Source organism: Curcuma longa, chromosome 1, assembly GCF_044706935.1.
Source record: "Curcuma longa cultivar G26 ecotype Majalengka, Jawa Barat chromosome 1, ITB_CL_G26_1.1, whole genome shotgun sequence".
NCBI classification, from domain to species: Eukaryota; Viridiplantae; Streptophyta; class Magnoliopsida; order Zingiberales; family Zingiberaceae; genus Curcuma; species Curcuma longa.
In genome coordinates, this window is record NC_133861.1 from 21,858,743 (window position 1) to 21,884,963 (window position 26,221).

The following is a 26,221-nucleotide window of genomic DNA, read 5'->3' on the forward strand; positions in this document are numbered from 1 at the left end:
AATCTATGTTGGAGAGGTGTTTGCATTCTCCAGTTGATGGGTGGTCAAATCTGCCCAGTTGATCCAATCACATATAAGAAATTTGAGCTGCACCAACAAGATAAGTTATTTCTCCATGTACCTATTCTTTTTAGAAAGCAAAAAAAGATGCCAAACAAATGTTAAACACTAGAACTACTGAACTATGTGGTATGAGGAAGGAACAACTTCTTGGCATACTAGTCAGAGGATTGTTCTGGAGAGCATTATCTTCTACAAGACCAGCACTAGATAAACATTAAGTGAATGTAGATAGACATATGTTATGGGTGTTATGACCTAGTCTGCAAAGATCAGTCTTAGGTCGAGACACGTCGGACAGAAGGAAGGTTACTTGTTCGGACACGTTGGACAGACGGAGGGAGACTCAACCGTCACGGTTGACTTGACCGGTTGACTGGACCTTATTCGACTCATTCAGAATCCCTATTCGGCCACTCGCTCATCTACTTGAACTCGATCCTAATCCATCTTATTTCGGACTTTGATGGCCATGTCTATCTAACTCCCAGTTTAGCTTCTCATCCTTTCCGAACCAAAGGTGTTGAGATCAAGAGTTCTACTTTCGACTCACCAAGCATGTTGCTCCTATACTCAAGTCGTGTCGATTCCGGTCCTTCTCTCTCAACTCATCAAATTTCTCAATCAGTCACATCGTAATCAAATTTTTCAGACAGTTACATCGCTGTCGCCAAGAAGTTACGAGACATAACAATCTAATGATGCGAAGCTATTATGACAATGAGGGGGCATTCCATATCGTAATGTTCGCAATAAGTTGTTTTTCACATCCTGACAAGACATCTTCTCTGACAAGATCTCACTGTGCAATATTCTCCTTAATTAATGAAAGACATCTCCTCTAACAAAATCTCATTGCACAGATATTCTCCTTAATTAACAATAAGATAAGTTGCTATAATTCTCTCCTCTCTCCGTCTATATAACCTTCTTATCCTGTATGCACAGGTACGCAATTTCACAATCTTCAATCCGCTTCTTCTTTCAAATTTCTTCTTCTTCCTTCGATGATTGACTTGAGCGTCGAAGTGGTCGAGCGAGGAATACCCCTAGCTTTTGCTCTCACTATGTTAGTGCTTGTAGGTCTCAGAACTCATCCTCTTCTTCCTCCTCACGACATCAACCTTGGTGTTGTATGGTTGATGATGTGTCCAAAAATGATCTCAACAGGAACAACATATTATCGCGAAAAACACATAATGCAAATCATGATCAGTCCTACCAAAACTTTTGCCAACTGCAATACTTTCGCCTTTTTCAGAAGAATAAATAAGTGTAAGATTAAATTACTTCATGGATGCTCATGGGAGGCATACTCCACGAGCTCATCAAGAACATGCTGAGCTGCTTCCATGAACTCTCTTATTTTCCAATAAGCACCAACTATAGCACCCCATGCCTCCCTGCTAGGGATGCAGCCCTCAAGCAACATCTCGCCGATAACAGATGCCGCCTTGTGGACATGACCTCTCTTGCAGGAGCAAGCGACGAGCTGGTTAAACGTCTCTGGCTCAGTGGAGATGCCTCTGCTCCTCATGCTCCGATGCACCTGGAGTGCCCTACTCGACTCACCAGCAATACACAGCCCCGCGACCACTGCATTGTGAATCCTCACATGGAGGCTCCATGTCACACGGTTCGGCGCGATCCCGCTGAGAACCATCTCGTCGAGGAAGTTTGCAGCTTCTAGAACGCGGCCGGAGTTGCACAGCCCGTCTATGAGCTTGCTGTACAACCCGGCATCCGGCTTTCGACCATGCAGCCGCATCCTATCCAGAATCTCCAATGCCTGCTGAAGCCTCCCTTCTTTGCACAGGCCATTGACCAGGGCAGTGTAGGTGATGGCATTTGGCTGGCAGCCTTCCTTCGCCATGCGATCGAGTAAAGCCAATGCTGTTGTTGACTGCCCTCCTTTGCAGAGGCCGTCCACCAATGAGGTGTACGTGAAGACGTTAGGCTGTACCCCTCTGTTGGTCATTTCGTCGAACAACTCCAGTGCATCGGCCAACAAACAAGAGCGGCATAGACCGTGGATCAAGGTAGTGTAGGAAACCACAGTGGGGGGAGATTTACTGCGAACCATGTCTTGGAAGAGTTCTTTGGCCTCGTCGATCCTCCCTTGCTTGCATAGGCCGTCGATGAGGGTGTTGTAGCTGCAAGTATCCGGCGGGCAGCCGCGATCCGGCATTTTGCGGAAGACTCGGAGGGCGGCGTCGACGTCGGCGCCGCTCCCGGGGTCGGTGCAGTGGGCCTTGAGGAGGACGTTGTAGGAAGCGACGGAGGGCGGGACGCCGTCGGCCTTCATGCGCGCAAAGACGCGGCGGGCGAGGTCGAGGCGGTTGTGGGCGACGAGGACGCTGAGGAGCGCGGTGTAGGAGCGGCTGGAGGGGCGGAGGAGGAGGAGGCGAGGGGCGTCGCTGAAGAGGCGGAGGGCGTCGAGGGGGCGGCGGGCGCGGCCATGGGCACGCAAGAGCTTGGCGAAGGCAGGTTCGGGCGGGGCGTGGCCAAGCTCGGAGGGGATGCGGGAGAGGAGGGAGAAGGCGTCGGGGAGGAGGCCGGCGGCGGCGAGGCGGGTGGAAAGGAGGGCGAAGGTGGCGGCGTCGTGGCGGAAGCCGGAGGGGTACTCGGCGGTGGCGGAGTCGAAGATGAGGAGGGCTTTGCGGGGGTCGGGCTCGCCTTGGATCAGACGGATGACCTGCGAGTTGGTGATCTCTTTGGTCCATCGGACGGCCGATGCGCGCCGCCGCGCCATCGGCTACAAATTGTGGCCTGGACTTGGAAAAGTTGTCGAGGCATCTGCATTATATATACGGCATTTCATGACTAGAAGTTTCACTCTTATGCATTTGAAGTAATTAATTTTCATAATTCTAAAAATACTTATCATATTTTCATTATATTTTTTTCATATTTAAATTTTTATTCTATTCATTTAAAAATTTAAAAAAAATTTGAATCATTTCAAATCAAAATTAATATACTCCTATAAATCTTTTTTAATGTATCTATATCTCTATTGAATTTTTAAAAAGGACGTGTTATCTTTAGGACAATGATACTCACTAATCAAAATCTTAAACTTATGAATTTTTGAATGGTGTAGGTACATCAAATAATTTTATCTGAAATTGATTGATACTTAGAGAACTCAAATTATTTCAAATTAAAATGAATGTACTTCTGCAAATTTTCTTAATGTATTTATATCCTGAATTTGATAATGTAAATTGAGAGCAATAAAATCTTGTAAAAGCTTGAGAAAATTTACTGCAAGTTCATTATAAAACTTAGGACAATAATAACTTACTAACCAACACCAGTAATGGATTCTTAGGACTCTCCTAATTCAAAAAATCTCAAATTTTTAAATTTCTTAATGGTGTAACTCCATCCATCAGTTTTGTCCAAAGTTGATTGATGAATCTAAAGGACTCTAAATCAGTTCAAATCAAAATTAATATATCTATACCCTCATATTTAAATTTGAAAGTGTAAATTTAAAATAACAAACTTTTAAATAGGTAGAATAAAATTTTAAAGATGTATAAAGCTATATAATTATTTTTTGCAAAGAAGAGAGATGTATAATGAGCATATGATGCATATTTTAAAATTATGAAAGTTAGGTTTTTGACCAAAGTATTCCTCGTGTTCTAATATTAATTGTTATAATGTCGGTTTCATGATCATCTATGAAGAGGTAAATTAAAAAGTTGTAGTTGACCACGATAGAGGAGGATATTGTCTCGATTTCTTCAAAATTCGAACCCTTATTTTCTTTTGCAACTTTGTTTCATCATAACCAACTACCTATGTCCCAGGGACTTAAACTTCACCTCTTAAACTTTTAACTCCTTAACTTTTTTTAAAGAGTTTTATTTTCTTTTCCAAAATGCCAAAAGACATTTTTATTACAAATACTTTGATTAGATTTACGTAGCATTTAATTAAAATTATATATTACTTATATATTAAAAAATAAAAAATATTATTATTTTAAAAATATTAGATACGAAAGTGATATAAATTTTCAAAAACTAATAGATGAATTATAAATTTAAAAAAATATATAAAAATTTTAAAGAATTCAAAAGAATCATATGTGGTAACTTTGGTTCCAAATTAATATGGTTATTTTTCACTCAAATTTTTAGTTGAAATATACAAATGCATTCTATAACGTAACTAAATCAGTAAAAAAAAATAATTATAATCTAAAATTATTATATAATTCTTTTTAAAAAGTTAACTTTTATCATATAGATGGATTCTAGTATGCCATGAAAGTAAATTTATACCTTTAACTAATCAAATAATTAAAAAATGATCATATACAATGACGATTTTCTACTAAAATACATTGGAGTCCAATTATATTTTTAAAATGATTAAATTACATTTACAAAATTATATGACAGCTTTTACTAAAATAAATAAAAAAGATATAAGCTATGATAAGCTTGCATAAGTGTCATTTTCTTTGTTTGCTTAAAGAGAAAATAGTGGAAGCAAAAAAAAAGGAAAGAAAGATGAAGATAATTAAATCAACCTCAATCCTAAAACACTTATTTGATGATAACACAATTATTTGAAATCTAACAAGATATTTTATTTTTTCTTAAACAATTAGTCGTAAAAAATTGAAATTCCCCCTTTCTTTCACTCTTATAAATCTCAAATTAGAAAAATAAAAATTCTTATCCATGTTCTCCATCTTCTCATTTTTAGATTTTCCACCTATTTATCTTCCTATTTCCAAAGAAGTAATACTTCACAATATTCATTAAATTGATAAGGACAACCTCTTCTACTAATAAAATTTAATTTTATGCCTCGAGGTAAGGTTGAGTTGGTTACTGTAAGATATATATTGCTAAGAACTTGTAAATCCTAAACTGTGCATAAGTTCTATAAATCGAATAAGAACTTGAATAATTGGAAATACAAATAAAACAAGAATCTAGTTTCAATGAAATATGATTTAACATATTAAAATATATAAATAACGATAAGGAACCTGATTGGAGAGTCATTGTCCTTGTCCTGCAACGTCAACTGCTCGATCCCTGTGGAAGAAGATGAAGCGGAAGCAAAAGGGTGGTCTTCTAAGAGAATTAGGGTGATGGCGCCATAAAACCTTCGTCAATGAGAAACGAAGGTAAGATGTCAGTTAAAACCTTAAACCCTCAGGAACCAAACCCTATATATAGAAATCCGATTTTCCGTTATCAGCCCATAGATAATAACGGATCGGACTAACAGATTCTATATATTTAATCCACATCCGATAATATGAAACGGAACGGATTCGATAAACCTTAATTAGATCACTTAAATATGGTTCGGTTCGTATCCGTATATACAAATTACAATTAAGCCCACCTTAAGAGATTAAATCCAACAATCTCCCACTTGGGCTACATGTGATGTGTATATGATATATGATTATAACTTCAGTTGATATCAAACTCTATGGGTATAAAAATACCCTATAAATAATCTGGTCCATTAACTTCATTGGTATAAGACTAAAGAGGTCATAGCTATTATATATGCCTGTAACAAGCCCCAACAATAATCACAATACCAATATCATTAATGACATAGATCAAGATGTGGATATGTAGTATGAAAATTACATGAAATGTGATCAGTACATGTCAATTTTCAATTGGTCCTAAATGACCCAAAAGGGTCTAATCATATTTGCAAATACTTTATGCTAAACTGCAACAACAAATCATGATCCAAACCTTATGATTCCAAAAGGAATCTGTATCATATTTACAAACACCAAATGCTAAACTGCAATAGCAAATCATGATATTTTATTTTAGAGTGTCAAACAAACATATAAATATCCATTAATATTTTAAACTTTAAGTACGTACAATAATCAAAATAAAATATTTGTCTTTATTAACAAATATAGAGCAATAAAATATATATAGATTCCCACTAGATGAATTCTTCTTCCATAAGAAGAACTCTCATATCCACAACATGCGCATGAAACACCTTGGGCACCAAGCCCTTGGTGAGTGGATCTGCCAACATGGAATCTACTACTGATATGCTCTATCATCACTTGACGACTCTGAACTCTTTCTTTAACCGCTAGAAACTTGATGTCGATGTGCTTGGACTTCGACGAACTATGATTGTTCTTGGCATAAAGTTCTGCGACTTTATTATCACAGTTGATCCTCAATATGTCATCCACATACAGGACAAGTATAACAAACTTGCTCCCACTGAACTTGACATATATGCACTGATCAACAGGGTTTTCTCTAAATCCAAATGAGATGACCACTTGATCAAATTTTCGGTACCATTGATGGGACGCCTATTTTAAATCATAAATGAACTTCTTTAATCTATATATTAGGTGCTTTGAATCTTCAGACTCAAAGTTCTCCTGTTGCACCATATATATAGACTCCTCAATGTCTCCATTGAGAAATACAGTCTTTACGTCCATCTGATGTAGCTCCAAATCAAAATGAGCTACAAGTGTCATGATTACCCTAAGAGAGTCTTTCGTCGACACAGGTGAGAAAGTCTCCTTGTAATCAATGTCTTCCTTTTGAGTGAATCCCTTGGCAACAAGACGAGCCTTATACTTTTCGACATTGCCCCTTGAATCCCACTTGGTTTTAAATATCCATTTACAACCAATGGATTTCGTACCTTTGGGCAATTCGATAAGTTCTCAAACGTCATTGTCTGCCATAGACTTCAACTCTTCTTGCATGGCATTAATCCACCTTTCAGGATTAGGGCATCGTTTGACTTCTTGGAAAGATACAGGATCACTTTCCAACCCAATGTCAAACTCGTCCTCTTAGAGATAAACATAATCACGAGACATCGTGGATCTCCGTTCCCTCGTAGATCGCCTTAAAGGCACTTGTTCTTGAGGTGGTTGAGGTATTTGCTCATCAATATACGACAATATCTCATTTGAGTGGAGGGATCCTCCAACTACATTGGAGATGTCATGGGAATATCTTGATTCACTACTCCCTCTGGATGTGCAATATCCATGATGTGCGGTATGGTAATCATACCGCTACTTATTGCACTAGTAGTGACCACAGGAGGATTGCTTACGCTTTCCTCAAAAATTATTTTCCTAACTTTATCACTCCCACTGTCCTCAATGAATTTGACATTTTCCATTTCGAAGAAGGATCTATTAGAGGGATCATAAAATTTATACCCTCTAGACTTTTTAGAGTAACCCACAAAATTATAGCTCACAGTTTAATTAATGCCAAGAACATATATAAGTATAGATAATAAAATATGCAAATAAAGCATATAAATGGGCTATTTATGAGATACCAAATACAATATTATATTTTACTCTTTGGACTAAAATATAATTTGTTAGCGGTACTCTCTAATATAACTCAAACTTTAGTTGGCCACATAATGAGCCTTCCTTTGGGCCGACCCATTATATGCATAATTCGACACTTTATATGAGTTATATATTGATCCATAACTTACATCAACCTTAATCAGCCATACAATATGTCTTCCTTTGGGCTGACATATTTTGTGCATGATTTGAACAAAATAAATTTGTTCTATAGTTGTAAGCTACCTTGAACATATATCTAGCATAAAAATAATTTTTTTTGGATCAATTACTTTTAGCATAGATATACGCGCGTCTACTGACACAAAATGCACTAAACCTATCTAATGTGTCTTCCTTTGGGCTGACACAATAGTTCAATTTAGTAACACGTGTGTAGATAGACCCAAGAAGACCCTAGGAACTTTAACCGAACAGATAAGCACTTGATCAACCTTAATAGCTTAAAACACTAGACTTATCAATCGATTGATACCATATGACAATCGATTACCTCAATCGATTTGAAAGCCTACTATATGCGACTTCAAGATCATCAATTGATTGATGATGAGTGTCAATCGATTGGTGTCAACCAATCGATCTAACTAATCGATCACAAACCCTTATGTGTTCGACATCTAACTCATCAATCGATTGTTGATTCATGACAATCGATTGGTGGTCACCAATCGATCACTTAAATTGATTACTAGAAGCAATCAAATAAGGTAACTGATTAAAATCGATTTTGTTATGATGTTAAGGCTGTCAATCACTTGGTCACCTTGAAGCAACGCTCATCTGCAACAAACTTATTAATAATGGTGATAATCAATTTCTCATGGGACTTATCTCAACTTAGTCAAAAGAGAAAAAAAAACTTTATTTTTTTCTTTTGTAAGAAATATTCCCATATTTTTTTATAAAAATAAAAATAATAAAAAAATCACCATCCCGTTCCACGTCTTCTCTAAGAAAACAAAAAACGTCATTTTTTATTTTATTTCTTTTGGCTTTTCCATTTAAAAATACTTTTGGCCACATCTTTACAATGTGCGACCGCGATAAAATGGAATCAATAAAAGAATAAGAACTCTTGTAAACCATAAAATTCGATGAAACAAAACCTGAGCTCTGATATCAATTGAAAGAACTTGTAAATCCTAAGCCGCATAAATTCTATAAATCGAATAAGAACTTGGATAATTAGAAATACAAGAATAAGGATCTAGTTTCAACGAAATATGGTTTAACATATTAAAATATATAAATAATGACAAGGAACCTGATTGGAGAGACATTGTTATTGTACTGCAGCTTCAACTGCTCGATCCATGTGGAAGAAGATGAAACAGAAGCAAGAGGGTGATCTTCTAAGAGAATTAGGATGATGGCGCCATAAAACCTTCTTCAATGGGAAACGAAAGACAATATGTCAATTAAAATCCTAAACCCTTAGGGACCAAATCTATATATATAGAAATCCAATTCTGTTATCAGCCCATAGATAATAATAAATCAGCCTAATAAATTCTACATATTTAATCCACATCCAATAATCCTAAAACTCGATAAATCTTAGTTAGATCACTTAAATGGTTCGGTTCGTATCCGCATATACAAGTTACAATTAAGCCCACCTTAAGAGATTAAATCCAACATTCTAATTATATTTTTTTTTGAAAATTATTCCACAATCTCATTGGAGATATTTTTATTGAAGTTATAAAGAAATAGTCCGATTTAAAATTACAATCAAAATCAGGCTTATCTGTCAAAATAACTTGAGTTGATAATCTCAAACTATAAAACATGAAAGGATGGATGACAGATGTTTGGGATGATTGAGCTATCTTGTATGGCTAAGCTGCCTTATAAGATCAAGCTATCGAGTTGTAGAGTCGACCAAGTTATCAAACTATAGAGTTTATCGAGTTGTTGAGTAGGTCGAGTTGCACAGTCTACCAAGTAGGCCGAGCTGCAGAGTTTGCCGAGTAGGTTGACCTGTTGAGTCGGCTAAGCTGCCTAGTTGCCAAGTTGACTGAGCTACTGAGTGGGAGAGAGATGTTGAGGCCTATGTTCAATGTAATTTCCTTAAACTCATCCTTCTCTACTTGAAAGTTATTTCACAATCTTGTTAGATATATTTTGGTTGAAGTTATAAGGAACAAGTCCAAATTGAAATTACAATCAAAATCAAATTTATTTGTCAAGATGACTTGAACTGATAATCTCAAACTGCCAAGTAGAGAAGGGTGAGATATTTGGGATAATTGAGCAGCCTTGTATGGCCGATCTACCTTGTAAGATAGAGTTGTGGAGTTGCAGAGTTGGCCAAGTTGTCGAATTGCAGAGTCTATTGAGCAGGTTGAGTTGCAGAGTCGGTCGAGCTGTTAAGTAGGCCGAGCTGCCTAGTTGCAAGACAATCGAGGTGTCGAGGCATGTGTTTGATGTAGCCTTAAAACGTTGGTTCTTTGTAGCGAATTGAGTCACTACCCAAATGCATGTGACAAAACCTTGAATTTGAACTCCTATAGGCCAACCCGTGAGAGAATCCCCCGCCATATATTAATTATATAAACCAACCATATATAATGTCATAAAACTCTTTATGTGATGAGACTTTTTTTTTTGTTTCCATTCAAATCTCCAACACATTAATTTATTCATTCAACAAAATCATTAATTTGTTTTTGATGAACCACCTTTGAGATTTCAATGCTGCCAACTAAGATCATTCCATCTACATCACCTCTAATTAACCTTGACAATCACAACAATCTCAATTTGTTCTTTTTTCATGCAATAGATTAAGGATAATGAATACTTTAATTATACATAAAGATCAATAAAATCACCATTAATTTTCTTTTTTCTTTTTTCTTTTCAGGACTTGTTTTCAGAAGAACACAGAGAGAAGAAATATTTACAAATTAAATTAGGCTACAAAATACACCCACACAATTCGTCGAAATGCTGATAAATAATCAGCAAGGAATTTGCCTGACAAAGCACTGGATCACCGACACCGGCAGCTGAATGAGGTCGACGGCGGCGTTGGCGACGGCGACGCAGCAGCAGCAGCACGGGCACAGGCAGCTGATCACCGACCTGAATGAAGCAAGCGGGCGCAGGCAGCGCCACAACAATGAGAGGACGCCGAGAGACGATTGAGTAAAATATAGCGAGGAGAGATCGGAAAAGGGAGAGAGAGAGAGAGAGGGGGCACCCGACGAGCCAAACGGCGGCGCCGACGAGGGACAAGGCGAGGGAGAGGACGGCGAAGGGCAGGCCTAAAAGGAACGCCAGGGGCCTGCAGTAGTCATCCATGGAGATCGATAGGTGATCGATCGATCGCTTAATTAATTAATTAAATTTTTTTAATGGATTTTAGTTTTTTTTTTGTTTTTTCAAGTTGGAGAAGTTGAATTTGCCTCTATTTAGGATGGTTTTCTCCACACCGTTGAATCTTAAGAATCTAAATTAAATATAGAGTGAGTTGTATTGAAACATAAAACAAATTAAGAACAGAGAGAATTTCTTGCTTTGCTATCAATGGTCTTAATTATATTTATAAAAAACATGATAGTAATGAATATGGTAGTTGATCTTACTCATTAATGATGACTATTGAAGGCCAAATATGATAAGTCTTCTGAAATTAATTTTTGATTTCTATCTAAAATATGATAAATATATCTTTCAATTATTATCCTGAATTATTATATATTTTTGTCGTCATTAACAACACATTGAGTTTGATTAATTGTCGATCTATGAAATTGCTATATGAACAATGATTTAATAAAGATATCAATAATTTGATCCTCTATAGAGATGCAGAAAATTGATAGTTGTTTAGCCATTACATATTCCCGTATAAAGTGAAAATCTATCTTCACATGTTTTGTACGAGCATAAAAAATTAGATTTGCAATTTAAGTAATGATGCTATATATGACATATCCGAGGAAGGAATTAAGCACATTATTCTCCTGATTGAACGATGTATTGGAAGCACTAAAAGGAGAGACCTCAGAGATTGGTGAAGATGGAATTAGGTTTAAAATACCATCACCTCTTAGATCATTTTTCGATGGAGGAGACAAATATTGCATGCTTGTTGTAATGTTGAGTGGTACCATATATTTGTCACTTGTCTTTGGAGAGGTTGAGGAAGCTATAAAAAAGGGAAGAAAGACTTATAAAAATAACATGTCGAGAAATATAAATCCACCTGATCGATATTTGTAAGCAATGATACTCATAATATAAATTATTATAATCAAGAAAAATACACTGTTGTGAACGAGAGTCTAATTTATATTTAGAGTAGAGACGTAATCATGAATAACATGCGCAATCAAAAACTCAGAAAAAAGTATAGTCAGAAGATTGATTATAAAGTTTCTCAAGTGTACACTTTTGATTAATCAATCGAGTGGGAAGACAATTTATGAGGTAAACTGCATCGTTAGTAGCTTCATCCTTGAATTTATGAAGAATTGATGCATGATTAAGAAGAGTTAAGGTTGTTTCCACTATATGTAGTGCTTTCTCTCACAGAGTCATTTTGCTCAAAGGTAGGAGGATAAGAAACTCTATGAACAATTCCACAATAAGCAAAATGACGACGACGAGTTTGATACTCACCTCCCCAATCAGAATGAAAAACAAATATTTTGTGACCAAATAATATTCAATTTGGTTTTGAAAATGACAAAAGATGTCAAATAAATTAGATTTTCGTTTCATCGGATAGAGCCAAGTGAATTTATTGAAATAGTTAATGAAACTAACATAATATAAGAAACCTTGATTAGATAGGATAGGTGCAGGACATCAAATATCAGAATGAATTATTTCACATGAAAAATTAAAAACATGATTAGATGAGGAAAAGGTAACTTAGGATTCTTGGCTTCCAAACATGCAGGGGCGGAGCCAGGATTTTTTGCCGAGGGGGAGTTATTTTTTAACATCGCATTGTCACACTAATAAAATAAATTTTGAATTAACTAAGAAATAAGTTACATTCAACGCAATCTAAGTTGCGCTCTTCGCTTTTTCATAGACTCAAATTCATCTATGACAGAATTGACATCAAAACTGCGAGCAATATCCTTCTCAATATACATTATCAAAGAACTTGATAAGAAATCATCTTCCATTTTGTTCCGCAACCTATTCTTCACAATTTTCATTGCAGAAAATGCACGCTCTGATGTTGCAGTAGAAACTGGTAGAGTCAAAATAAGTCGAATCAATTTGTCAAGAAGAGAATAACTTTCTGATTTTCCTGTCTTCGATAAGACCTGATACAAAATTATGTGCATATTAGTTAGCAATGACTAACCTTCAATAAAAAAATATTATTTTTTATATAAAAAAACATACCTGGCATAATTAAGAAATAGTTGAGATATCCTTAAAGTTCACATTTTTCTGAATTTCTATTTCAAAAAGCTCCAATTGATATCTCAAACGCGTTCTTTCTTGATTTGTAAAATCTTCTGAATAGAACTTTTCAGCTAATCGGCAAATTTCATGAATATCGAATGATTCATAGTCATTTTTCGGATGAAGTGCTGAACTGAGCTTGAGTAATTCCATCATCTCTTCATTGAATCGGATCTTCATCTCTTGTAATACTACTGTCTATTGTGCCAATAAAAATTTCAATCCAATAATAATGCTCTGATGTAACTGAATCAGCCCCTAGGCGCCCGCCCTGTAGCTCCGGCTGTGAGCAAGAAGAGGGGGCGATCGCAACACACGCATGCATAGCAGGTAATAACATGTACAAGGCATGGCAGGAAATTAAAATTTTACAGAATAAAATTATTCTATGTGCACAAATAAAATTTGCAGAAAACTAAATTCTGCGCATACCTTTCCGATGATGTTTGAGCAGTGTTGGTATCAATCGAGCGGTCCTCGTCGGAGTCCCGCCTCTACTGGTGATCCACGCCAAGCTCCCGTCTGGACAGCTTCGAAAGCCACGAGTCGCGTCATCGTCTTCGGTACTAGCCGATGATCGATGATGATCGAATCGAGAGAAGCCTTATTCCGAGAAACCACGCAACAACGTGTGTCACGATCGTTCCAGGGCTTTCTAACTATCATCAAGAATCGTATTCCCGATGTAGTTTATCGGTGATCAACCGTTGACCGCCGATAATGGACAAATTAGTCGAAACCTTTCCGACGATGGAAAAACTCCGACAACAAGAATGCTTCTCTATCCGGCAATAGAGAGCTTCTCTGTTTGGTAACAAGAAGCAAGCTTCTGTTCGATAACAAGAAGAAACTTCCTTGTTCCAAAACCAAGAAGGAGCTTCTGTTCGGTAACAAGAAGAAAACTTCTGTTCGATAACAAGAAGAAAGCTTCTGTTCGACAACAAGATGAGAAGAGGGCAGGTTCTTCCTCACGACAACAAAGGAGAGCTCTCTGTTCTTCACGGAACAAGGAGCTCAGCTCTGTTCTTCACGGAACAAGGAGAGCTCTCTGTTCTTGATGGCAACAGCAAGAGTGGAGGATGGGCTCCTCTCCGGCGACAGCATGAGCAGCTCTCCGGCGACAGCAAGAGCAGTTCTCCAGCAACACCTCTCGTTCTCTGTTCTTCACGGAACAAGGAGCTCTCTCTTTTCTTGACGGCAACAGCAAGAGTGGAGGATGGAAGGAGAGAGCTCCGACGGCCTTGCTCCTCACGGTAACAGGGAGCACTCCGGCGGCTTGGCGAACAGAGCAGACTAGAGATCAGGGACGCTGTTGCGCAGACTAGAGATCAGGAAGCCGGCGCTCGCACAAGGGAGAAGAGGAAGAGAAGAAAAGCTAGAAAAACGCAGCTAGGGTTCTTCGAGCTAGGGTTTCGCCCGCTCTCTTCTTGCTCACAGCGGCTGGCGAGATCGCGGAGGAGTAGCCGGAGCGCCACACCCAAATCGCGATCGCCCCCTTTTCTGCTTTGTCGCGGCAGGGGGGGGCGACCGCCCCCAGGCGCCCCCCCTGTAGCTCCGCCCTTGGAAATTTAGAACCAAAACGATGCATTATTGATGGTGGAGCAAAAAGCGGAGAAAAGAGACTCGCATTGGCCGTGCTCGTCAACACGGGCAAGTCTCTTAGGTAGCAAACACGAAGAAATGGAGGAAAAGGAGTAACAAAGCAGAACACGGCTGTGCCTCACATACCCACAGCCTAGACACGGTCGTGTCCCTCCAATAAAATGAAGATAGCAAGGGGTCGTGCCTATCAGGCACGGTCGTGCCCACTTCCACCGCAGGACCACACCAGGGTCGTGCCTCATTTCCAGAGAAGAGCCAGTGATTGGTCGTGCCCAATAGGCACGGCCGTGCCATTTTTCCCGAAGCGTGCCTGTTCCAGGCCGTGCTATTAGGCACGGCCGTGTGACGGAAAACACGGGGCGAGTCTCCCTTTTGGACAGTTTTGCAGACTTAAAGTAAAACAGACATAACTTTCAGCTCAGATAGACCCACAGGTTGTGTCACCTATCAAAATGTAGCTAACTTCAAGATCTACAACTTTACTTCAGGGTGTACAGAAGAACGACGACTTCTCTAGGCCATGCTAAATGGCACGGCCGTGCCTCCTGACCACGGCCACACTGGGTGCTTTGCCCAAACTATAGACCAAACTTCAAACTAACATAACTTTTGGCACAGATGGAGTTATGGGTCGGTCCACCCACCAAATTGAAGATAATTTGAAGCTCTACAACTTTGATTCAAAGTCCAATTAAAGAAAACTGGGTTTATTGTGTGAAAAATCCATTGAGTTGGAGCCTTATAAACCAGGGAAAATTTGGGCAGTTTTGGGAGAGTATAAAAGTGGGAAACAAACCCAATCTTGGGTGATCTTGGGCATTCTCCAAACCCTAGGTCTTGGCTTGAGGGAAAGGTGCCTCTCCACTCTTGGGGAGACCCTAAACACTTCATCTCCACCGATCCATCCTACACCGGAGCGAGAAGATCTTCAACGGATGCCCACGCTTCAAAGATAAGTCTTCCCCTTTTGGTGGATGATGTTTTTCTTGCATACTTGTTGTAATCTTCTTGTAATGGAGTAGATCTTTGAGTTTAGGATGTAGGATGAACATCTATGTAATGATGGTGATGTATGAACTAGTTTATGTCATTTTCCCTATTCAATGAAGTGTTTACATTTGTTTCATGTGTTGAGTGCCTTGAATGTGTTCGATGAAATATTTGTGTGAGCACATATGCATGATTAAGTGGAGTAGATTATTGTGTAGGGGGATATTAGGATCGTATGACCGGGGTGCCTTGTGACAGAAGGTGAACCTTTAACCAGACTTTCCGAGGTGACCTTTATATGGTGGTAGACTCCCTTAGGGGATAGCTAACGACTATTGATGACTAGGAAAGGATTCCTTAATTGGGTGCTCGATGATAGAGAGTAGTACACTAGTAGTATGCTGGGGTGCCCGGGTGATAGCGGGAGAGCCATAACTAGGCTATTTGGTGTCATCCTGAACTATTAATCGTAGCGTTAGAGTATCATGGTTTAATTCTGACAAAGCCTGACGAGGTCGAGTTGGTATCTTGGTTAGAATCCCCACAAGGTGGTAAACATTAAGAGTAAGGGAACAAACATGAATTAGGGATGTCACCTAGCATAGATGTGAAACCGAAGTCCTAGACTTATCCATCTCACCCATAAATCCCCAAGCCAATCTCTCTTTCTCTACCATACACACACACACACACAATCCTCAACTGTTTCACTTCCTTTGGAGTCTAGATAACTATCTCAGTGACACAACTATAGCTAATACACAGTCCCTGTGGTTCGATATCTTTTTATTACTTGACGACAATCGTATACTTGCGGTTCACATCATGGGTGCAACCAGGACTGGCTACATAGCCCTCTTGTGATATCTTGTCTGCTCTCCACTTGATTAGCAGTGGTTTGTTATTGGAGCGTGTGTAGTTATCCTGTCGTGTGTCCCAGTTCACTGTACTGGATGGGTGTCTGGGGGTGGCGAGTGCAGACAGTGACAATGCATATTATATGTGCACGCATTTGTTGGTAGTTATTTTCTGCATTTATGGTTGTTGCACTTATTGTTATATGATTGTGATTTTTACACTTATTGTTATAAGATTGTGTTCGTATTGCATGATACATGTTATTGTACGTAGTATATTGACCTTGTTCATTATGTACCGTATGATATCCTATTGTCTTCTTATATATATGTTGTGCATTTCCATTCTAGTATCCACTGGGTATTGTATACTCACTGTTGGGTTGCAAAGGTGCAAACATAGTCCCATATCTATAACACATGAAAAAGATCATGGGTTTAAAAGGATGGAAGATATCTCAATTGGCATGAGGCCTTTTGGGGAGAGCCCAAGAGCAAAGCCATGAGGGCTTAGGCCCAAAGTGGACAATATCATGCCATTGTGGAGATGTGAACATTCTTTAGACCCTACAATTGGTATCAGAGCAAGGCCGCTCTTCACCGGACTAACTGTCGGATGAGCCATGATCCGGATCTAACCATGTGGATTGAACCTTAAAACAAAGGAAGTGGGGGCTCCCATGTTTGAATCAAGAAGGACCAGACACCGGGCATGAAGTCCTAGTAGGTCGAATAGACCGAGGGGCATGAAGTCCTGGTTGCGGCTGGGCAAGAAGTCCTAGTAGGTCAGGGTGGACCGAGGGGCAGGAAGTCCTGGTTGCGACTGGGCAGGAAGTCCTAGTAGGTCGAGTGGACCGAGGGGCAGGAAGTCCTGGTTGCGACTAGGCAGGAAGTCCTGGTGGGTCGAGGATTCAGACATCAAACGGAGGCTTTCCGTTTGAGGGGGGCATGTGGTCCTTTGTTTGAGGGGGGGATTGTTGGGTTGCAAAGGTGCAAACATAGTCCCACATCTATAACACATGGAAAAGATCATGAGTTTAAGAGGATGGAAGATATCTCCATTGGCATGAGGCCTTTTGGGGAGAGCCCAAGAGCAAAGCCATGAGGGCTTAGGCCCAAAGTGGACAATATCATGCCATTGTGGAGATATGGACATTCTTTAGACCCTACACTCACTACTCAGACCTTGGAGTTTTCTTTTCTTTCTCCCCAGGTAGCAGATAAGGGCATTGTTTGAAGCTTGGAGTTTTGCCAGACTACCCTATCTCACAGCAGGAGAAGGAGTCGTTGTTTCTTTATGTGGTTATTTTTGGATTATGTTTATTGTTTTCCTTATATGGTGTGGACTACTTGTTGTTTTACTTCGTATTGTTTTGGACTGCGTTGGATTGTGGTTTGGATCTATGTTCGTATTCGTGTGGACATGAATCTTGTTAATTTATGTTGTGGAATTCCTATTATTGTAGAGTTGTGGAGTTTTATTGTTTGCTTGTTGTGAGCACAATTGAAGTGTTTTGTGATTTTCGTTGTTGCGTAGTAGTATGTGCATTTGTTGTTGTGGTCATTATATTAGCTGCATGTATTGGGTGTATGGTTTGTGGTCGTGTGGGCCTTTAACATGTAGTTAGCAGCTTATACATTTGTATTGTACTAGTAATCGACCGTGTGGGCCTGTTATATCACTATGTATCAGGTAAAGTTGAATTGTTACAGGGGAGATGCTGCCAAAATTTTTTGGACGGTCGTCTCCCGAGATGTGACAATTATTTTGGTATCAGAGCTTAGGGTTTAGGGTTTCTTGTGGATTTATTATTGCATTTTTAGTTTATCTGATACCAATTATTTTGGTATCAGAACATACTAAGTTGAGTCCTAGGTTGCAAAGTCCATATTGTTTCTTTGGATTTTTCATCATATTTACTCGATCCAGACTGTGAGATGGGATGGACAGCGGCATGATCTCTCCAAGAAGTTGTAAGTTACCTTTTATATCTAATTCAATTCTAGAAATTAATAGTAGTTATGTCACCAGGTAATATCATGGCCCCTGTACAAAATCGAGCACATGATCGGCCACGAAGACGACCTGCTAGGTTAGTAGAGACGAAGAGTTCTGAGGATGTTGTGGATAGTCGAGAGCAGACCCGTAATTCTTCAGTTGTGGGACATGGTTATCAAGCTTAGGAGATACCTTTGATAGACCCGGTACCGGCTACTGCTAGTAGAACTGTGGATAAGAGTCGGATACCATTGCTGGCAAAGTCAGTAAACGATCGATTTACCCTATTTCTGGGGGATCTGACCCATGGATGGCACGTTCCTAGTTGGAAAGTCTGACGTATACTTTCAACTGTATCACATGTATTGATCAGAGAAAGCTGAATTAGCTATCTACCACCTCCGTGATCAGACTGTCTGATGAGCATAGATTATATATATATATTTTTTAGCTATGCTTATGCTCATCTACTTGTAATTCATTGCATATGATCTACTTTGTCATACTTTATTCTTTTACAATTGCATATTTTTACTCTTTTGTGCGGCGCTACTATTTTTTATATATTTTCCTTGATAGGATGCGATTCAGAACCAAAACGATGCATGAGTTCGCGACAAATGTTGTTGCGTGGTTTCCAGAATAAGGCTTCTCTTGATTCGATCATCAGCTAGTACCAAAGACGATGACGTGACTCGTGGCTTCTGAAGCCGTCCAGATGAAAGTTTAGCGTGGATCACCAGTAAAGGCGGGACTCCGACGATAACCGCTCGATTGATACCAATCCTTCTCAAACGCCATCGAAAAGGTACATGCAGAATTATTTAATTCTCAACAAATTTTAATTGTGTATGTAGAATAATTTATTATTATAAAAATTTTAATTTTCTGCTATGCTTTGTACATGTTATTTCCTACTTTGCATGCGTGTGTTGTAATAATAATTAGATTAATTATTTGTTTATTTCCGCTGCGCATATTTTTGAAATGTGTAAACATGCGTATTGCACCGAGACGATCCCAACATAAACAGTCATCTGCAGGATCTTCGAGTGGGCCCCAACGAAATTAGGGGAAGGATGTTATGGAGAAGAAGTATTTTCGATGTGGATCCAGTAGTCATCAGGTAGTTGATTGCCTCTCAGATCAGACTGTCTGCTATTACTGTAAGCAACCTGGCCATATGATCAGGGATTGCATTCTGAGAGCTCAGCTGGAGCTCAATGACACTACTGCTTCTGGAGGACGATCTACACAACCGCAACAACAGAGGATACCACCGAGGCATAGAGCACCCCATCAGCAAAAACCTTTGCCGCCTCCAAAACAGTTGTATCAGATATAAGAAAGAGAATATGCAATATTACCAACGGCCTCACAGCCAAAGATCTATTATTCGGCGACCCCAGTGTAGTAGCAGCTACCAGCAGTACCATTCTCCTACACTATGTCATCTCAGTACGTTCACTAGTCGTCACGAGTGCCTCAGAGTCAACCTCATCTAGAACAAAGGCAGTCTGCGCCCTATTCAGCTACACAGCTGTCCGGTGCAGAGATTGATCGTATTTATGCTATCACTCGAGAGGAGGTGCAGCGGGTCGATGGATCGATCATCCGGGGTATGGTTTCAATTTATTCTATATATGCTAATACCTTGATTGATACTGGTAGTTCTCATTCGTTTATGTCTAAATTATTCTTGAGAAAAATTGGGATAATCTCTATGGTTAGATCGTGTAGTTTGGTAGTATCTTTACCTTCAGGTGAAATACTGACTACCAATCAGCAGATTAAGGGATGTCTATTAGATTTCGACGATCATATCCTCACGGTAGATCTTCAAGTGTTGGATATGGTGGAGTTTGATATTATTCTTGGTATGGACTAGTTAACTACTTATTATGCTACAGTGGATTATCGAGCTAGAGTGGTTACCTTTCGACCTTCAGATCAACCTGCATGGGAATTCATGGGTACCAAGAATGATGGAATATTCATTATTTCAGCAATACAAGCACAAAAAATGTTAGATAGATGTTGCCGAGGTTATTTACTATTCCTAAAGCAAGTAGAGAAAGACAGTGTTTCTAGTATTTTCAATGTTCAAATCATCCATGAGTATCAGGATGTCTTTCTGAACGAGCTTTCTAGCTTGCCACTTCCTCGGTATGTAGAGTTTACTATTGAATTGATTCCAGACACAGCACCAGTGTCTAAGGCTCCGTATCGTATGGCACCAAAGGCGTTGGAAAAACTTAAGATCCAACTGCAGGAGCTTTTGGACCGAGGTTTCATTCATCCTAGTGCATCACCATGGGGAGCCCCAGTTCTATTTGTGAGAAAGAAAGACGGATCTATGATGTTGTGCATTGATTACCGTTAGTTGAATGCGATTACAATAAAAAATAAATACCCTTTGTCGCGGATTGATGACTTGTTCGATTAGTTGAATGACTCATGCATATACTCAAAGATTGACTTAAGATCTGGGTATCTTCAGCTGAGAGTGCGGGATGAGGATGTACAGAAGACAGCCTTTGGTACTCGCTATGGACATTATGAGTTCTTGGTGATGTCATTCGGACTCACCAATGCTCCAGCCGCATTTATAGACTTGATGAATTGGGTTTTCTTGGAGTATCTGGACTGATTTGTCATAGTCTTTATTGATGACATTTTGATATACTCTCGATCAAAGGAGAAGCATGAGCAACATTTTCGTATTGTGTTGGAGACATTACGTCGTGAGCAACTATATGCGAAATTCAGTAAGTGTGCGTTCTGGTTGTCTTCTGTGGGATTTCTCGACATGTGGTGTCTAGCCGAGGCATTTTTGTAGACCCTCAGAAGATCGAAGCAGTTACTAGTTGGGAGCAGCCGAAGTCTATTCAGGAAAGTGAGTAGTTTTCTTGGGTTGGCTAAATATTACAGGAGATTCATAGAAGGTTTCTCTCGTATTGCTATACCGCTCACTCGTCTGACCAAAAAGGGGATGAAATTCGCTTGGTCAGAGGCTTGTGAGGCCAGTTTTCAGGAGCTTAAGCAGCGACCCTGATATTGGTGATTTCTTCTGAGTGAAAACGGATTCATACTTTATACCGATGCGTCATTCCAGGGATTGAGTGTAGTGTTGATGCAGCATGACCGGGTGGTTGCCTATGCTTCTCGTCTGCTGAAGGATCACGAGAAGAACTACCATGTTCATGATTTAGAGCTTGCCGCTATTATCTTCGCTCTGAAGATTTGGTGACACTATTTGTACGGAGTTACTTTTGAGATTTTCACCGATCATAAGAGTTTGAAGTATTTGTTCACACAGAAGGAGTTGAACCTTAGACAGAGACGTTGGATGGAGTATCTGAAGGATTATGATTGTACCATCAACTACCATCGAGGGAAAGCTAATGTGGTAGCTGATGTGCTAAGCTGAAAATCTTGTGGGATTCTGGCTAGTCAGTGGGTGGCAGTTACTGATCTGGTCTGATAGTTTTCTGAGTTGGGATTGGTGGAGCTTGGCCAGACTCAGCGAGGAGTGTTGTTTTCTATGATGGCACAGTCACCCATAGTAGAGAAGATCAAGTCAGCACAGGCTAGCGACCAACATATTCAATTTATTCGCAGTAGGGTGGATTCCAGACAGCAGTTAGGGTTTTCTTGTGACGCAGATGGAATACTTCGGTTCCGAGGAAGACTTTTTGTTCCAGAGCAGCATCCGATTAAGGAGGAATTATTGCAGGAGGCACACCATTCTAGGTTTGTGATACATCCGGGTGGTACTCGTATGTATCGGGACCTGAAGCGCTCCTATTGGTGGAATGGACATGAAGAGAGATATCGCAGATTTTGTTGTGAGGTGTTTAGTATGTCAGCAGGTGAAGGTTAAACACCAGAGACCAGCCAGGATTACTTCAGGAGATACCGGTACCTGAGTGGAAGTGGGAACACATTACGATGGATTTCGTTACAGGCCTACCCAGGACCCGGAAGGGGCATGATGCGATTTGGGTAATCATTGATCGGTTAACCAAATCCGCTCACTTCCTTCCGATACGTCGGACAAATTCGTTGGATCGTTTGGTGGAGTTGTATTGTAGAGAGATTGTCAGATTACATGGAGTTCCTGTGAGTATTATTTTGGATAGAGATCCTACATTTTACCTCACGGTTCTAGCAGAGTCTGCAGCAAGCACTGGGTACAGAGCTTCATTTTAGTACAGCATTTCATCCGCAGACAGACGGTCAGTCGGAGTGTACTATTCAGACTCTGGAAGATTTACTAAGGGCTTGTGTTATGGATTTCGGTGGCAGTTGGGAGGATCACTTGCATCTGGTTGAGTTCGCATATAACAACAGCTATCATTCTACTATTCAGATGGCTCCGTATGAGGCTTTGTATGGTAGACCTTGTCGATCTCCGGTGTTGTGGGAGGAGGTTGGTGAGAGACAACTGTTGGGTCCGCAGAGTATTCAGCAGGATGCCGAGCTTGTACGCGTTATCAGACGACGTATGTCAGAGGCTCAAGATCGACAGAAGAGTTATGTGGATCATAGACGGAGACCTCTGGAGTTTTCTGTGGGTGACCATGTGTTCTTATGTGTATCACCCACGAAAGGGGTGAAGAGGTTCGGATTGAGGGGGAAGTTAGCTCCGCGCTATATTAGACCATTTGAGATATTGGAGCGGATTGGCGAGGTGGCATACCACCTGGCATTACCGCCGACACTTGCTAGTGTTCATAACGTATTTCATATCTCCATGCTGTGAAAATACATGTCTCATCCTACTCATGTTTTGAAGGAAGTACCCATTCCTCTTCAGCCGAATGCATCTTATGAGGAGATTCTAGTGCAGATCCTTGGCCATAAGGTGCGGCAGTTATGGAACAAAACCATTCGACTTGTAAAGGTCGGATGGCAGCACCATACAAATGAGGAGGCTACTTGGGAGCTGGAGAATACTATCCGGGCTCGATACCTTCATCTATTTACTTGAGGTATGATTTTAATTACTATGGTATTTCTGCACTATAGTATAACGATAGTAAATTTAGGGATCAAATTTTTGTTAGTAGGAGGAGAATGTAAGATACGGAAAAATTGGAACTCGTCTTGCGAAGATGAAATGAACGAAACTAATTTCATTCAAATTAGAGGTCGATTTGGTTAGTGAACCAATGTAATACCCGTAATTTTTCCTTCGATAATTCCTGGATATTTAATTATAAATGATAGATTAATTATGATAAAAAGGAATTAGTATAAAATACTAATTCAGTTTTAAGAACAGTCTTGAATGTTACTTGTAATGGGTTCATGTAAGCCTTGCTAAGGAAAAAGAAAAGAAAATGGGAGGCGCAAGGATTTGAACCGTGGACCTCTAATGGATATAACAAGCATTAGACCAGATGGGCAAGTAGATAATTCTTATTAAAGGTATGGAGGGGATGTTACTTAGGGCAAAAGGGAGCATTAAGCCGTTTAAAAATCAAACAAAGGAACGTTGAGGTGGCTTGGCGTTACGATGTTGGGTTTTATTACAGCTTAATGGTTAATTAAGAGGATTAAAGGGGAGGTTATCGAGTGATAGCCTTATAAGACCCTGTTATCACCGAAGTTTCTTCTTCTTGGTGCTCTTCTCTGCTCTGGCCGAAGCTTCCTCAACCATTCTCTGTTGGGTAATCGTTCTTCTTCTCACCTGCAGTATAATGGTTGGGTTAAATGGTTTCGTTGTATAACACTAAGGGTTTTGTGGTTTGTGGTTACTGTCATTTGACCTTGCTGTGTTATAAAGTTTAAAACATGTTTAGAGCAAATTGAAATGCTATATGAACTGTTATGCCAATATAACCAGGGTAAGTTTCCCTTCATTTTAGCATGTTACTGTAATATCTGTATGTTACTGCATTAATCTGGTTTAGGTCCATTTTTAAGAGTTTTAGGCATGTTTTTAAACGTTTTCGAGCAAATGTTAACTACGTATGATCATGCTATACCTACTGTAATAACATAAGGATCTGTTAGAACAAGATGACATATTTGATCTGTGAAATATGGGAATTGATCAGAAGGGTTGGTAATCGATCACTGGATCGATTACCAGAAGGGTAATCGACCACATAGTCGATTATTAGCTTTAAAGAGGAACGAAGTTACGTCAAACAATCGATCAAGTGATCGATCAAGAGAGGTAATCGATCACCCGATCGATTACCCAGTCTCAGGAAAAACTTACGAGCATTAATCGATCAAGCGATCGATTAAGGAAGGGTAATCGATCACTTGATCGATTACCGAGTGTTTTTGTGAACAACCACTTTAATCGATCTTTCGATCGATTACGAGGGTTACTTAATCGATCCTCTGATCGATTAAGCCCTCTGTTTTAGCCAGATTAAATTACCGAAAAGAAAACCTTATGCTTAGGTGTTTTATCAAGTTGGTTAAACTTAGGTTAGGTGTAAATGAGGTTCTGAACCTAACCAATAAGGTTTCTGACCATCTTAAGGAATGGCTGGGGGCTAGGGTCAAAGTGAGTATCAATGATACCAACCTTATAGGGTTATGTTAGACTCTATCCCAAATGTATGTAATGAGTTTAAATCAAATGGGAATGTTCATCATGTTATAAAAAGGTAAAGGAACATTCCTGTGAAATGAAAATGAAGGTATAAAGTATTTTACTTTAATGAAAGGCATGTACCGGAACCCGAAAGGGATCCAAGGAATGGGCACCTAATGAACGCCCCTAGGTCGAAAGACAGAAGACCTAGTAACCGAGTAGTCGAGATTTGCTACCTCGTATTACTGGCCATGAAATTATTTGATAAATGCATGTTGGTTGTAGTTTTGTTTAAAACTATTCTGCTAGTCATGTTTGACTTGTTTCCGAATAAGTACTCACCATCTAGACTTATCATGCTATTAAGTTTGATCTATTGTATACAAATCTATACTCTGTGATAATGTTTTATTTTCCGCTGCAAAGATAGATATTTTCGTATATGATAGTAGAATGTATGAATGAATGTATAAACTGTGACGTCCGTCAAGGCCATGTAAGGGCGGACGTTACAACCAAAGAGTTCAGTTTTGAACCAAATTGAACCAACTTGGTTAGGTTAGTCATGAAAGAGATTTTGATAGAACAGATACAATGAAAAGCTTCGTCTTGTGAAGATGAATAAAACAAAATTAGTTTGGATAAAATCAAAGATCGTTTGGTCAGTGAACCAAGTGAACCAATATCAAATCTGGTTTGCTACAGTAGAGATCTGAACCGAATCCAGTTCGGTTCAACATGAATCAAGTTTTTTTTGGGCTTGGTATTGAAGTTAGGGCGGCCACAGGAGGATTAGGGTTACTATAGCTTCTTTATAACGAGGAAATCATGACTTCGTCTGCCCTAACACACGATCGTTCTTCCTCCTCTTCTTCATTCTCGACGGTAGGGTTCCTAAAGCTGGCACCTATGCCCAGGTGAATCATCGACAGGTCTCCGGTGCTCCGAGGGGGAGTTGGTCCGTTCGAGCAGCTACGATCGGCGCGACACGCGAATGGCGAAGCTCGGGATCCAGTAAGCCAAAATTCTTGAATTCATGAGGTTTTCAGTGGAAATTTCTTTGGATTGCTGAGATTTTTGTGATCCACAGCTTGCGTTGAATCGGATCGATGGTGGGCGGCGATCTTGATCGTGGAAGAACCAAAGATGGGCTGAAGTCTAGGGTTCCTAATGTTGGCGTTCTGGATCTTCGTCCCGTGATCCGGATTCTATCCGCTCCAAGAAGCATAGAACCCCATAGGACAAAAATTTTATCCCGCCCGGATCAATCGACAAAATCTTCAAAGAAGATTAAGTCGATCGATCCATAGGATCGCCGATTC

The 26,221-nt window shown here is 39.7% G+C and overlaps 3 protein-coding genes across 3 annotated transcripts; 1 reads left to right on the plus strand and 2 right to left on the minus strand.

The window, feature by feature from the left end:
- Positions 1–1,315: 1,315 nt before the first annotated feature.
- Positions 1,316–2,812, minus strand: LOC141835138 (pentatricopeptide repeat-containing protein At5g46100). The gene has a single exon (XM_074722567.1). It carries the CDS (start codon positions 2,810–2,812, stop codon positions 1,352–1,354), a length of 1,461 nt encoding a protein of 486 aa, XP_074578668.1. The 3' UTR covers positions 1,316–1,351.
- Positions 2,813–10,419: 7,607 nt separating this feature from the next.
- On the minus strand, positions 10,420–10,762 carry LOC141835172 (signaling peptide TAXIMIN 2-like). Its single transcript, XM_074722606.1, has 2 exons — positions 10,662–10,762; positions 10,420–10,543 (listed from the first exon to the last, which is right to left on the minus strand). The coding sequence occupies exons 1-2, from the start codon at positions 10,760–10,762 to the stop codon at positions 10,420–10,422; spliced, it is 225 nt and encodes a 74-aa protein (XP_074578707.1).
- Positions 10,763–13,837: 3,075 nt separating this feature from the next.
- Positions 13,838–23,333, plus strand: LOC141826166 (uncharacterized). Its single transcript, XM_074713414.1, has 8 exons — positions 13,838–14,145; positions 20,081–20,171; positions 20,251–20,313; positions 20,466–20,675; positions 20,841–20,909; positions 21,456–21,586; positions 22,649–23,081; positions 23,139–23,333. The coding sequence occupies exons 1-8, from the start codon at positions 13,838–13,840 to the stop codon at positions 23,331–23,333; spliced, it is 1,500 nt and encodes a 499-aa protein (XP_074569515.1).
- The last annotated feature ends 2,888 nt before the right edge of the window (positions 23,334–26,221 follow it).